The sequence below is a fragment of the Magallana gigas genome, chromosome 7, assembly GCF_963853765.1.
Source record: "Magallana gigas chromosome 7, xbMagGiga1.1, whole genome shotgun sequence".
Taxonomy (NCBI): domain Eukaryota; kingdom Metazoa; phylum Mollusca; class Bivalvia; order Ostreida; family Ostreidae; genus Magallana; species Magallana gigas.
Genome location: NC_088859.1, coordinates 15,922,938 through 15,936,184, shown reverse-complemented (window position 1 = coordinate 15,936,184; position 13,247 = coordinate 15,922,938). Strand labels below are relative to the sequence as shown.

Sequence of the window (13,247 nt, the reverse complement as noted above, 5' to 3'; positions counted from 1 at the left end):
CTTAGATTACGACCAATCATTAAACGGGGTGTGTCGGTTTCAGTCCTGTCAGTTTCTACAGCTGTTTTATAGAACTATGAATTAACAATAAGTTTCCTTCAGAAAAAGAGGGAATCATACTCAGTAGATGTAAATAAATAATATTATTGACTCTGTATATCAATACCCAGTGATAGAAGACAAAAAAAAAAATTTAAATCAGGCACGCTGCAACGAGGAGCGGGAAAAGGGGCCCCAACCACAACTTTTGTTGTTGTCCGCCTTCATTTTGTTATAAAAACATACAAAGAAATTATTTTTGCACGAACTGCCATTCCTCTTTTCCGGTCATTAATATAATAATTTATGGAAAAATGTTATATAATATTTATGGGATCAAGTCGATAAGAGGCACAACACTAGAGCCGTCCACAGATTTAAGGAATTTGAAGTTTTGTCAAGTTTTTGCTTCCTCTCCCCCTTCTTGCCAAGATGTTGGGCTCATTCAACCCCCCCCCCCTCCCCTAACACACGCAAACTAAAATAGAACAAAAATTGAAATGAAGATGAATTGCATCAATACGGATATATATGGCTGTCCAATCTATCGTCTATCCCGATGGACAATGAAGAATCGATAAATCTTAAAGAATCTCAAAGACGAGTGACTTGCTTAACAAGCCCTTTCCATCGACTAATGCGTTATGTTTGGTTTTTTCTTTGGTATTTTGTAGATAGCTGAGGAGTGTATTTTTCATGGTCTCAAGAGATCAACGAATGATGATGTAATATTTTTATCGCGGAATTTTCAAGCAAGCTACGAGAAAATTTTGTACTAGCGACATGGCGTAATTGCAAATCAAACCCTCATCCATACAGTTGACAGTTATAACAATGAGAGTAATTATACAAAGCATAACACGCTGTTCTGAGTTTGATTAAGAGACACACTTCACATATATTGATCTACGATCTTCTGAGAGAGAAGCTGAGTGCCGGGTTTGGAATCATTCCATTTTCTACGGAGGCCAGTAAAGGAAGAACCACTATTTTGATTGTTTTAACGTATTCTTTTATTTATTTTTTAGTGATATAAGTTAGGGAATCCAGCAAAGAGACCGATGATTTTTGTTTTAAAATAATCTTTTGCATTTTTCCCCCACACCATTAGTCAAAGTTTGATTCCTTCTTGCGTATGTTAAATATGTCTGCTTAATCCAATAACCAAACCTATCAAACCTTTGGATTTAGTTTCTTGTTATTGTGGAACCTTAACACAAATTATCAAAACGAGTTTGTTGATTGTAAAATCAAATACAAGGGGAAAAATAAATTAGATAATTAACCAATTAGTTGAAAAAGAAAATAAGGAATCGCCGTAAAATAGAAATCTCGCATTTTTCTGTTGATTAATATTACAGCAAGATCATTAGAGGACCTACTGGTATGTCACTGCAACATCTATTAAAACACAAAAACTTGGAATTTACGGTTTTTGGCACCAAAACTCTACCGTCTAAAGTTACGCTCTGCATTTCGGATTCAAAATGTCGATACGGGGAACGTTTACATCGAGTCGAGATTGTCAGTGAAATTACCTGTACCATATCATGGTTTTTTTTAAGATAAGGATGTTAGGAGGATGGATGGTCAAAAAATTGCTTTTTAGCGCTTCCTTAAATTTTCAAAATAATATTTCTGTCCTTAAACTATTAATTAGAAAAGAAAAAATCCGAGTATTTTGGTTTTAAAAATTTGAACTTTTGAATCTTATTTATACAGAGCTCTTTGTCAAAAGGAGGTAAATATAGCCTAAAAATTGCTAGGACTATCCAGCCCTCTTAATTGGCAATCTTGGCATGATTCATTTTATTCTGACATTTTGTATGGCTCCCTCTAGGTTTCGTAGTCTTCTTCATAACTAGACAGAATCCCTCTAAGTCTGGGAGTTGTTGGCCTATCTTGAAAGCATCCCCTTGCTGCTTAAACGTTCGTTTGTTTAATTCAAGTGTTGTCCTACGATCATTTGGAATTATCCGAACATGATTGCGAAAGCCTCTCTAGAATTGAATTGAAGCTCTTATGCATAGGAATGTCATTTTTAACAGAATAGTTGTCATATCGATGAATTTACAAATTGTACATTATTTTCTTTATAGTGTGCACTTCTACGGTTTTCCTTTTTGAGTTGATAAAAATAATATTCAATTGTGCAGTAAATTATAATATTAGTAATCAACTTAATGGATTTTTCCAATATCTAGGTAAATAATCGCTTTGGGTACTAATACAAAAATAAAGTACAAAGATAATTAAAAGTAAATTGCTATTAGCAAGCGTCAAATAACAAATACCATAGAGTGTATATGAATTGTTTTACCATTACTCAGCATTTATAAAATCTCGTCGAATATGCAGTAGCGCAAGTAATTATCTTTTTGTTTTTAAAGAGAGGGCACCATGCATTTACATGATCGTTTCTGTCTATGTATCTGAGAATTCAATTTCAACTGTTTGAATCAAAATGTTTGAATTCGACTACTCTGTTATTAGTTGATTATTGTTGTTGTTTTTTTTAACAGTGTAAAAAATTTAAAAACTAAGTCGATCACCGGCCAATGGTAAAATTAATGAGGAATCTGTCTCATTGATCTCACCATCCTTCTCGAAAAAACAACGGATGTAAATGCATTACTGTCAGTCATCATTAATTGAAGAATTAAAAGGATTTTGAGAGAGAGAGAGAGAGAGAGAGAGAGAGAGAGAGAGAGAGATTATTCCTGGGCAATGAAAAGTCGATTCCATGTATTAACTCTGCGCATTTTTTTTTTGCTTTGATATCTGCATCCCAAACAATAACACACAATCAATACAAGATACAAAAATCCTTCGTAGTCCCGAGATGCAAATCTAGATTCATACGAAAGGTACGATAAAAAGGGACAATTTTCAATTATTTACCTATTGATCCAGTACTTTAAAAACGAATCCCTGGGGCAATGCATTACATGGAGCGTGCAAAATAATAAAAGTGAAATTGAGAAATCCGTATTAGGTTGCATCCCTCATCTGTGTTGAAATGGACTAAATCGACCTGTTATCATATTGGAATTTGAACGTATTCAAGATCGACGGCTAATCGATATACGAAACTGCCGCATCTCTCTGTAAGCGTGCAAACAGAGCAAAGCATTCAAGGCATACAACGCTCATAAAAAGGTAAGCAGACGACAGTTTATTAGTCTAAGTGTTTGTGTAAGTACACTGCAATTGGCTTTTCTGGCTTTCAAGAGGCAACGAACATCCCTCTCCTTTTGTTTTGGTGTTTGTTGTAAGTTCCTAAATTAATCGACTGCTGTTCCTGTCTCCATGGTGTTTACGATCGGTAGTGTCCATCTTGGTTTGTTTGTTGCATATTTTCATTTTTCTCTTATATTGATTAATAATAGGATTCTTTACACCGGGAGAAGTGTTTATTGCTTTAAAGATATAAATGCATTATTTTGTTGTATAGGTTATCTTTTCCGTCAACAAATTATTGTGGAACATCTCGAGAAAATCGAATTATATAATCACTGGTAATACTCTGAGTCTCCAATACAACATTCAAGTCGATAAATCTTAAGCACTAGTAAAATTAACCACTGTTATTATTTACCATTTCTTATTTGCTTAAGGTATGATATGGTCAAGTAATTTCTTTTCTTTAGGGCAGTATGGGCGAATTTGAAATAATCCAGACCAGGTGAATCTATTCAATGATTAAGAGTATACATATGTTGACAAATCAAGGCCGAGAGTGTATCCGTGGGTCGTGTTTCTGTAGCATCCCTGTGTAGCAACATGCGGGCGCATTGCAAGCAAGTCTCCAATGTAGGTGTTGCTAATTTAAATGATCCTTGCATTGCATTTGCATTACCATATTACAAAATCCAATTAATATGGAACACCAATATGGAAGTTGAAAACTCTCTCTCTCATACTATGGTCTACTATTCATGTGAATTGTAGAAAAGTCAACTCCAAGATAATCCAATCGTGGCTTAATGATTAACTTTCCATTTAACGAGTTTTACACGCAAAAGCTTAAAATCAAGCTTTAAAAAAGGATCGAGAATGCCAAATATGTATCCCATTTCATATTTTTATTAGCAATTATAAATAATCTCAACGGCTAACCTTTAGTGAAATTCATTAGCAAATGTTCATTGTATATTTTTGTAGCACGCGCACAGGTCCTTAGGTTTCTAGTATGTATATTCCAATCAATTGCTTAAACCGTGTGTCCCTGCAATTTAAATATCACTACATGGTGTCCTGGGCATTGTTTTGTCAATAATTCTACTGTTATTATATTCTTTTTTATTCCCCGTGGTTAATGAACACTATCGTTGTTATATGGATTACCCTTTATACAGTCGTGTACATGGGATAATAAAACTCTACTGTGTCAAACATCGCTTTCATGCATAAGGTCATGAAAAAACCTTTTTGGAGACACCATATATCCCTGACTTTCCTGTGTCTAACGTCTAAGTGTAATATACAATAAGCCTCGATTTAACTTCTGTCATCCTCTCAGGAATAGGACAGAGTGGGGGTATTGGTATTCGTCGTCGGAAACCCACGGTTGATTACGTATTGTTCCCGTGTGGTTTCCGACGTTTGGGATTTGTGTTATGGATGCACAGCCTAAATCATCATAAAACGCTATTGTCAAATTGTGGCCTCTCTGTTTTATTAAGAAATTTTACGTGTCTAGATTAAAAGTTATATATCGTGTTGAATTTATATATTTTAATACAAAAACAGATGAGACATTTAAACTGAAAAAAGTACATGTGAGACAACTCTTAGAAAAGACTTTTCTATAGTACAATGCTCAAATGCTCTAAAATTTGTTCTGACGGCTTTAAACTACATGTACTATATTGTATATTTTAAAAAAAGTGTTGTCATATAAACCAAAAGATAATTTAAATGATATCCTTCAGTTCTTTAATCTCTTTAAATAAAATATTAACAGGAATGCAAAGCAACCAAAAGATATCAAAATTGCTGAGCAATAGTAAAGTGCCCAACAGAATTATTGTTAAAATCATACGAAATTAGTTGGTAATAGCTGCAGAACTGTAGCTCAACGGGAAATTCGGGTTGATGGACCGTGGAGCTACAGTTCCGTCCATATAAAAATAAGTGTATATCTATTGCGCACAAAAAGCGCGCGGTTTTAGACATTTTAAACTAATTTAGGAATATATTCTGTGAAAATTACAATACCGATAAATTTCTGAGCCACGGACCGCCAACCCCAATTTCCCATGGAGCTTCAGTTCAACAGCTAGGTTTGTAAGTGAAGTCATATAGTGTTGCACATGTTTGATCACGTGGCCAACTTGTGAACATACAACTCAAATTTAAAACAATCTGTGAGTTATAATAAGTTAAGTCATAACAAAAGTGAGTTCGTTATAACAATTCTGCTTTGTTTATTTTTCACAAACACATTTGTTACATGTAACTCATGGTTTTAATAAAACATTTCGTAAAGTTAAACCAAAGTTAAAGCGCCAGTTTTATAGGTGCTTTCATGGGTACTCTCAGTAACACTTGGATAAACAAAACCTATTTATTATCGACATAAGGGTTCAATGGGATACTATCAAAAGCAGCGCTAGATATGATATCAATTTTCAATAGATTGAATAGTATACCGAAAATAAATAACACGGGCTACTAAACGCTACCTAGTAATTTGTTAGTTTTCTTTTTGTTTTATCGATAACGGATCTCGTATCATATTTCAACGTTTTTTTGTTCTTTGGAGAATGACACGTGCAAGGGTAATTTATAATTTACATATAAATAGTTCTTATTACGCCTTTATAGGTAACGAGCATCGATATAAGATCGCTGTGTAATTATATCCGGCATGCGAGCAGTTTTTTTTTTTGGTTGTTGTCGGGATAAGAACCATATAGCTTTCATACCATACAAAGTATGATTCTTCTCTAGAAATCTGTATTTCATAGTCTCTCTCTCTCTCTCTCTCTCTCTCTCTCTCTCTCTCTCTCTCTCGCTCTCAAAATTGATTTTAATCCGGATCCGTTAATCGGGCGCACAATAAAAGAAAAATGCTTATGAATGGAAAAACCGACGAAACAGCTCCATCTGATAGACGATCCATGCAGAGAACGGATTTTTTTTCTCTTGTATGAGGCGCCGTTTTAATATTTTTAAGGTATTTTCTGATATCAAAAAATAAATATTTGATATCAATAATTCGAATTTTTGATATCAAAAATTATTTCTTGATATCAAAAAATCTATTTTGTGATATCAGAAAATCATTTTTTGATATCAAAAATTTGAATTCTTGATATCAAAAAATGATTTTCTGATATCACAAAATAGATTTTTTGATGTCAAGAATTAAAGTTGATTTTTTGATATCAAAAAATTGAATTCTTGATATCAGAAAATCATTTTTTGATATCAAAAAATCGAATTCTTGATATCACAAAATCATTTTTTGATATCAAATAATCATTTACATTTCTGATATCAGAAAATCTATTTTTTGATATCAGAAAATAAGACTTACATAAAATTACTATCAACTTAATGAATGCTCCCGGAATGCAACTTTTGTAATTTGTAAGAAAATGTGTTTCAAGCCTGTAGATGTCTCTTAAGAATAATGAATGCCTTATTTTAAACCTGGTTTCATTCTGGCAAGTTTTGCCACATATACAATGATCAACACTGCTTTCTTTGCGATTTGCTGTGAATATTGAAAAATGATGGTCTGGCATAAAATAAAGAGTAACACAGGCGTATAGTTAGTGCTTTCAATACATAAGACCAGAATTATCAAGAACACTTATTAAATTTTACATTAAAATAAATGAAAGACAACAAATATTTAAATGCAAATCTGGCTCTGTAGTTCGGCAATTTAATTTTGGGTCAAGGGAGTATTCATTAAATAGGTAAAATTTATTCGCCATTTTCTTTGAATTTCTGATATCAGAAAATATAATTCTTGATATCAAAAAATCAGTTTCAATTTCTGATATCAGAAAATCATTTTCTGATATCAAAAAATCGAATTTCTGATATCAGAAAATGATTTTTTGATATCAGAAAATCGATTTTTTGATATCAGAAAATGGATCGTATTTTCTGATATCAAGAATTCGAATTTCTGATATCAAAAAATCATTTTCTGATATCAGAAATTGGAATTCTTGATATCAAAAAATCATTTTCTGATATCAGAAAATACCTCAAAAATATTAAAACGGCGCCCCATACTCTTGGGTCATCTGGTATAATGATATCTAGTCTAATGTTATTTATCAATAATCTCGTTGAATGTGTGATGAAGAAGGAGACATGACAATGCATTTATAGTTAAATTCAGCATGCTTTATGCTAACCATGTTGTAGTTTCTCTCTCCAAATTCTACCATGGAGTTTCCTCATCTATATATGATGTACGGTAATTGACTGAAAGAATCACATTTTGAAGTCAAATGTCACGACTTTGATCGATTGGTTCTGGACACAAGACGACTCTCACTACACACACTTTTCGATTGCGAAAACGATGTCAAGCGGTATCATGGGAAGACGTTTCGAGGCAACGCTCTGTCGTCTGCTGATGATTCCTGGGTTTTATAGTTCTTCTGTTAAAGATTTATCGGAAGCTTGTCAACACTTGACCACAGAACAGAAGAGTTAGGTTCTCGATCAAATTGTTTCATCCTTCCCGGATATTGTCTTTTACATCCGCCTTCTGTTTTCCAGAATCTAGATGTTAGTCGAGATGTTAAAAAGCGATGTCTCAACTCCTTTAATTAAGTGCAGTGACACTTCTTAAAGTTATTTTCATTGGGGAAAAAGCAATCTTGACGGAGTATCTCTGTCAACCTATTTTCTTGTGAGGCTGAATCACTCTCTCCGAAATTTACTAAACGTATCCAAACCATATCTTAATGAGCTCTTTTGAAATCATTAGTATTTCCCTCGTGTCTTCGAGTGGAATTCCTGATTTCCCAGCACTTAGAAAAAAATCTCTTTTGGGGGCTTTTGTAATTTGTTTTGGTTGAGTTGTGTTTCTTATTCATCTCCTTGGTAGTCTCTTGAAAGCAGAGGATAGCTAATAAATTTTTTTTTTTAATTATATATGGGAGCGCAAGTATGGCTTCTGGTGCATTTCCTTTTGTCCGTGATATTTTTGATTTTGGTATGGTTCTCGCTATTTATATGAATTATTAACAATTGTTTGTCATGGTATATGGGACATCGAGCTGAAAACATTTAGGCACTGGGTTTTTTTTCCGGGTCTTTCAGTGTTATTTTATATATACAGCATATCGTCCTTCACCGAGAACTAGTGTCATCTATTTAGGGAAATATTAGTAGGATGTAAATATCACATACAGAACATTATTTATTGTTTTTAAATATGCATGTTTCCAACAACGATATATAAAAAAAGTAATTAGGTGATTGTGACGTGTTACTAGACTATGTGTCGATCGAATGCTCTCGATCTATTCAAGTACTTTGATTAAACGCAAAAATTATCCCCACAACACCTTTCATTAAGTTTCATTTAATTTGCTCCTAATTCTTGTACGTGAAATGATGAGAAAACCAAGAAAATGGTTCTATATGTAGAGCACAATTACACTTTTAATACAAAAAGACCCGCGTGTATGTGTGTTGGTATTCCATCCTCTCATTATGGTATGACTAATTAAATAATATTTGTATAATGGTTTGTGTTGTTTGCGGGTTGTCATTAAACATTAAACCAAAGGATTTATCGATGGCAGAATCTTTTCAAGCCGTTATATGTTTATTGAAAAGAACATTTCCATATGCATTGATCCTTTACAGTGTGTATAATAGCCAGTCGGTAAAGCATATTTCTGTACAAGTTCATGGGGTTTCCTTGACGAAATGCCTTATGACAACTATTCCTTTTGGAGCTATTCTTTATCGAGTTCACATGTTGAAAACACTGTTTTACAGAGAGATAAAAATCCCCTAACTGTCTTATCTGATCACCGAGTAATTCTTTGTTGATGGCGATCGGGAACGTATTTTATTCCGCAGCAGTTGCAAAACGCAATTTTACTATAAGACACATTTCACATACAACTTCAACACCAGGGCTTCTTATTCATTCAGTATAGCATGTGGTTTCTTTTAAAATGATTAGAACCACTTATTAGTTTATTTAGTATTTATTGGTGGGAAACTGTATATGTAACCATTCATATATTTTTGATATATCAGAGGAATAGAGGAAAATTCAAAATTGTTTTTTAGCGTTGTTATTGGTTTCTCTAAGATTAGCTTACGTCGAATTTGATTGATTTGAATAAAAGTGTTTTGTTTTGTTTTTAATTCAAATGCAGCACAGTCCAGGTTGTTCAGCAGAGCATGGTTAATCACTTTAAAACTTTATATAGTAAGTAACCTGTTTTTAACACCTTTCTCCGACGATGACTCATCAAGTCTGTGTGAGTACTGAGTAGGTCTAGGGCACAGAGAAGGTCCCGTGACTCATTAAACGTATCTGATGAGCTACTTACGCCAGTAGGAGACTCATGTATGGTGTGCAAACTATTCATGAATTATTGAGTTATATACTGGTTCTAACCATTTATTTTCTGTCACCCATAGACATTAAGTTGGTGCGACCGAACTCAATTTCATAATGTGGATCGAAACGGAAAGTGCAGGATTGATAAAAAGCGTTAGTGTTGTACTGTATTCACTGGAATTAAATGTAACTGATTGAACTTTTTAAAAATTATAATAGAAATTTATACTGAGATACGTCTTTAAGAAGCGACCATTTCCATTGCAATAAATAACATCTGACTGATTGTGTTTTTGTTTTTTTTGGGGGGGGGGGCGGATTTAAAAAAGAAATTTCTAAATCATCGAACAGTATATGTAGAATAAATAGATCAGCTACCAACTTTACACATCTTATGGTCTATTTTGTTTCAATTGTGGATCAATGTATTGGTTATTAGATTCGATAATTTTTGTTTTGCTTTGTGCCGCAGCATGACCAAAAAACTATTTGTCGATTTATACATTGTAATTTCAATTTAAATCCTAATTTCCTTATTTTCATAACAATTTTTTACATACACTGTACTCCCAAAAAAGTGTGTGTGGGGGGGGGGGGGGGGGACTCCATGATAATTCTAATTTTTATATGTAAATTTTAAAAAAATTGTTGTTGCAAGAAAAAGTGGGGGGGGGGCACCCCCCCCCCCCCCGATGCTACGTGCCTGGATATAGTACGTCACATTGTCACATCATGACAAGCAACGGCGAACATCCACTAAAATGGAATATGGATTGGATTTTTCTATATATCATCAGAGACATAAATAACATTAAAAAATCGCGTCTCACGTACATCACGTGAATTTTGCATTTTTTTCTTTATGTAGAAATACTGCAAACCCGGGGACGCATGTACATACATGACTGATGGTGTATTACAACTGTTAATATATAGATCTTTGCAGCAAACCCATCAAATTGATCAAGTTAAAAGCTCCATGGTCAAACGAAAGCTTCATATTTGTAAAAAGACCTGGTGTTTTGCAGTTAACGACCAAACTAGCTATCTCTATTCATTTATTTATATCTATTTATTTAATTTTCAGATAATGGATCTCCCAGGAGATCTGTCCAGACTCCACGTGAAGTCTCCGAAGTCCCCGCGTCAACACCGGAAACACGTGACTCCGCCTAGTACCACGCGGATGTTGGCGGCGCTGGAGGGGAAAGAGGACAACCAAGACGAAGTGTTCCAAACCCCGCCCCGAGAGTTACAGAACCCAAGGTATAGATATTCATTGAAAATGGTATGAAAATAACCTGAGAATACAGAGTCCTTAAATTACCACTCCCCTGATCCAATATACAAGACAAGAGAGTGTAGTCCAAAAATTGCAAAATAATCCAGAGGCAGAGACATGAAAGTATCAAAACCAGAGACATAAATAACCGTAAACGGACGCTAGTTTCATTTTTTGGCGCTCAACATATATTTTACGGGAAGGTCTGTCCACATGCCTCTGAATTTCTATCAATAAAAACATTTATTTATATATAGATAGGGAATATATCTCGATCTCTCTTCCCATGCATTTAACAGATTATTGATAGAAATTCACAGGCCTTTGGGCTGTCATCCTCATATATTTCGTAGATCTAAGAGAGATAACTATGAGTTTGTTAGTGTGTCAATGTTAATTATAAATGCGTTGCATTGGTTGGTGTAAGTTTTCCATATCTATAAAATTGTGTTTCAGAATGCTTGATTGCTATATTGCATATTGGTTGTACTTTCAGTGAATGTCTTTTTTTTATTACTGGGTCTTAAGATGGCTCGACACCAATAAATTTTTGAAATAAATAGTATCTTTTATTGAAATGTGATTTCACAAATAATTAAGAGACTGTTATTGCCTTTTAATCGTATAATTTTTTTGTATTTTTTCAGAGAAATAAAAAAAAATAGAACCATTTTAACAAGAGCTTGGACTTTGGGTAATTATGTCAAACAACTATGTGATGTAGGCCTGTCTATTTCACTGCTAGCTTTGAAATCAACAAGATTTGTCTGGCTTTTGAGCTAAGACTATGCAATCAGTGCATATTTCATTTCGCTTGAAACAGCGTCATTTTTAACTTGTTTTGACACAAGGAATAGATAGATACACCCGACTGAAAGTCAAAGCTCTTGTTAAGTTGGTTCTAATTTTGGTTGAAAAAAGGATATTAGATTAAATTGTTGATATTCTTTAAAATCTATAGGCAAATCTATTAATAAAATTCAAAGAATGACCAACAGTCATGGCATGACAAATTCACAAAAATGAGCTAAACATCGTGTCACAGTCGATGAATTATAGGTGTATCAGTTTCAAACTGTGTTTAGTTTATGGACAGAAAACTATAGTTAACAACATTAATCTATATTTCACATATCATAACCATAGTTAAAGCAATCATTTTTGTTTCAGAAGTGTAAACTTAAAAAAAATGATTAACACTAAAAACAACTATTTGTGATTGCAAAACATAGTTTATCTGATGAATATAGTTAAACAACTCTTAACTATAGTTGACCAATGTAAATTATAGTTTACAGGTGTATCTTTAGCTGCCAAATGTATTGTTCATGTTTATTTACAGACATAAAAACTGTTTTTGTAGGACATCAGTTAATTATAATCATTTAGATATTGAGAAGCATGCTAGAACTAGCATTCTATATTTGTATATGTACAGGTATTTATATGTTGAAATTTAATTCTTCAGTTTAGCCATTTTGAAAGAACTGTTATTTAGCTGATATATGCATATTGGTTACCGTCAAATTGAATAAAGAAATTAATTAAATTAATTAATACAGTGGTGTTAGTCAAAATCAATGCCAATGCATGGTGAATGTCTGCATTACCAAATGTAATTTGGTTTCATCCCATTGGCCTTTTCACCCTTATGTGTTGATTCTTTATAGTTTCCTCCAATTGTACCTTTTTGATCTCTGCAGTACCATTGCATGTCTTAAGTTTCCCTCAGGATGTGAAATCACAGGATGACCCAGAAGATTCATTCCTGTATTCTTAGGAGCATATCAAAGTGCACGTATAAACTTTGATATACTTACATTTACATATGATTATGTCTACAATTTTAATTTGTATTTTGCAAGAGCATCTGAGGGTATACATCTACATGTGTTATGTATATCTTTCTCATTTAAAATTCTGGTGAAGAAAAAAATCTGATGGAAGACCAGCCTTGATATTCTAAAGAAAATAGAAAAAATCAATTGTAATAGGATTATTTCTTGAAGCGCACACACATCTGAAGTTCATCATCATAGAAAAAAATCTGTGTGCACTTCGACAAATGCCATGTGAAAAAAGGAGAACAAAGTCAATTTGGAACTGCAAAGTCCTTTATTTATTGTACTCTTTGACTATTTAAATCAATTAATGAAGGTCAAGCTGACCATTAAAGTAAAAGGAAGAAGTGAATGCTTACCAATTAAGCCAGTTTTTGTATAAAAAAAAGTGTTACAGAGTATGGTAAGGTAATAAATAGCTATATATTAATATATAATCACCAAAATTGATGAAATTTTGTTTCTTTGAATAAAATCGTTATTGACTTTAAAAGGTATTATTGATTCAGTGTTTGAAGATATT

The 13,247-nt window shown here is 33.3% G+C and overlaps 1 protein-coding gene across 3 annotated transcripts in view; it reads left to right on the top strand.

Annotated features, from left to right (window-relative positions):
- The first annotated feature begins 2,920 nt into the window (after positions 1-2,920).
- Positions 2,921-13,247, top strand: part of LOC105347160 (BAI1-associated protein 3) — a 55,966-nt gene continuing 45,639 nt past the window's right edge. For 2 of the 3 annotated variants that reach the window (XM_011456092.4, XM_011456090.4), the window contains exons 1-2: positions 2,921-3,198; positions 10,689-10,867. In XM_011456092.4, coding sequence (XP_011454394.3) covers positions 10,692-10,867 — 176 coding nt within the window. In that variant the 5' untranslated portion in view covers positions 2,921-3,198; positions 10,689-10,691. The remainder of the gene's footprint in view (positions 3,199-10,688; positions 10,868-13,247) is intronic. The other variant, XM_011456091.4, reaches the window with a different exon arrangement.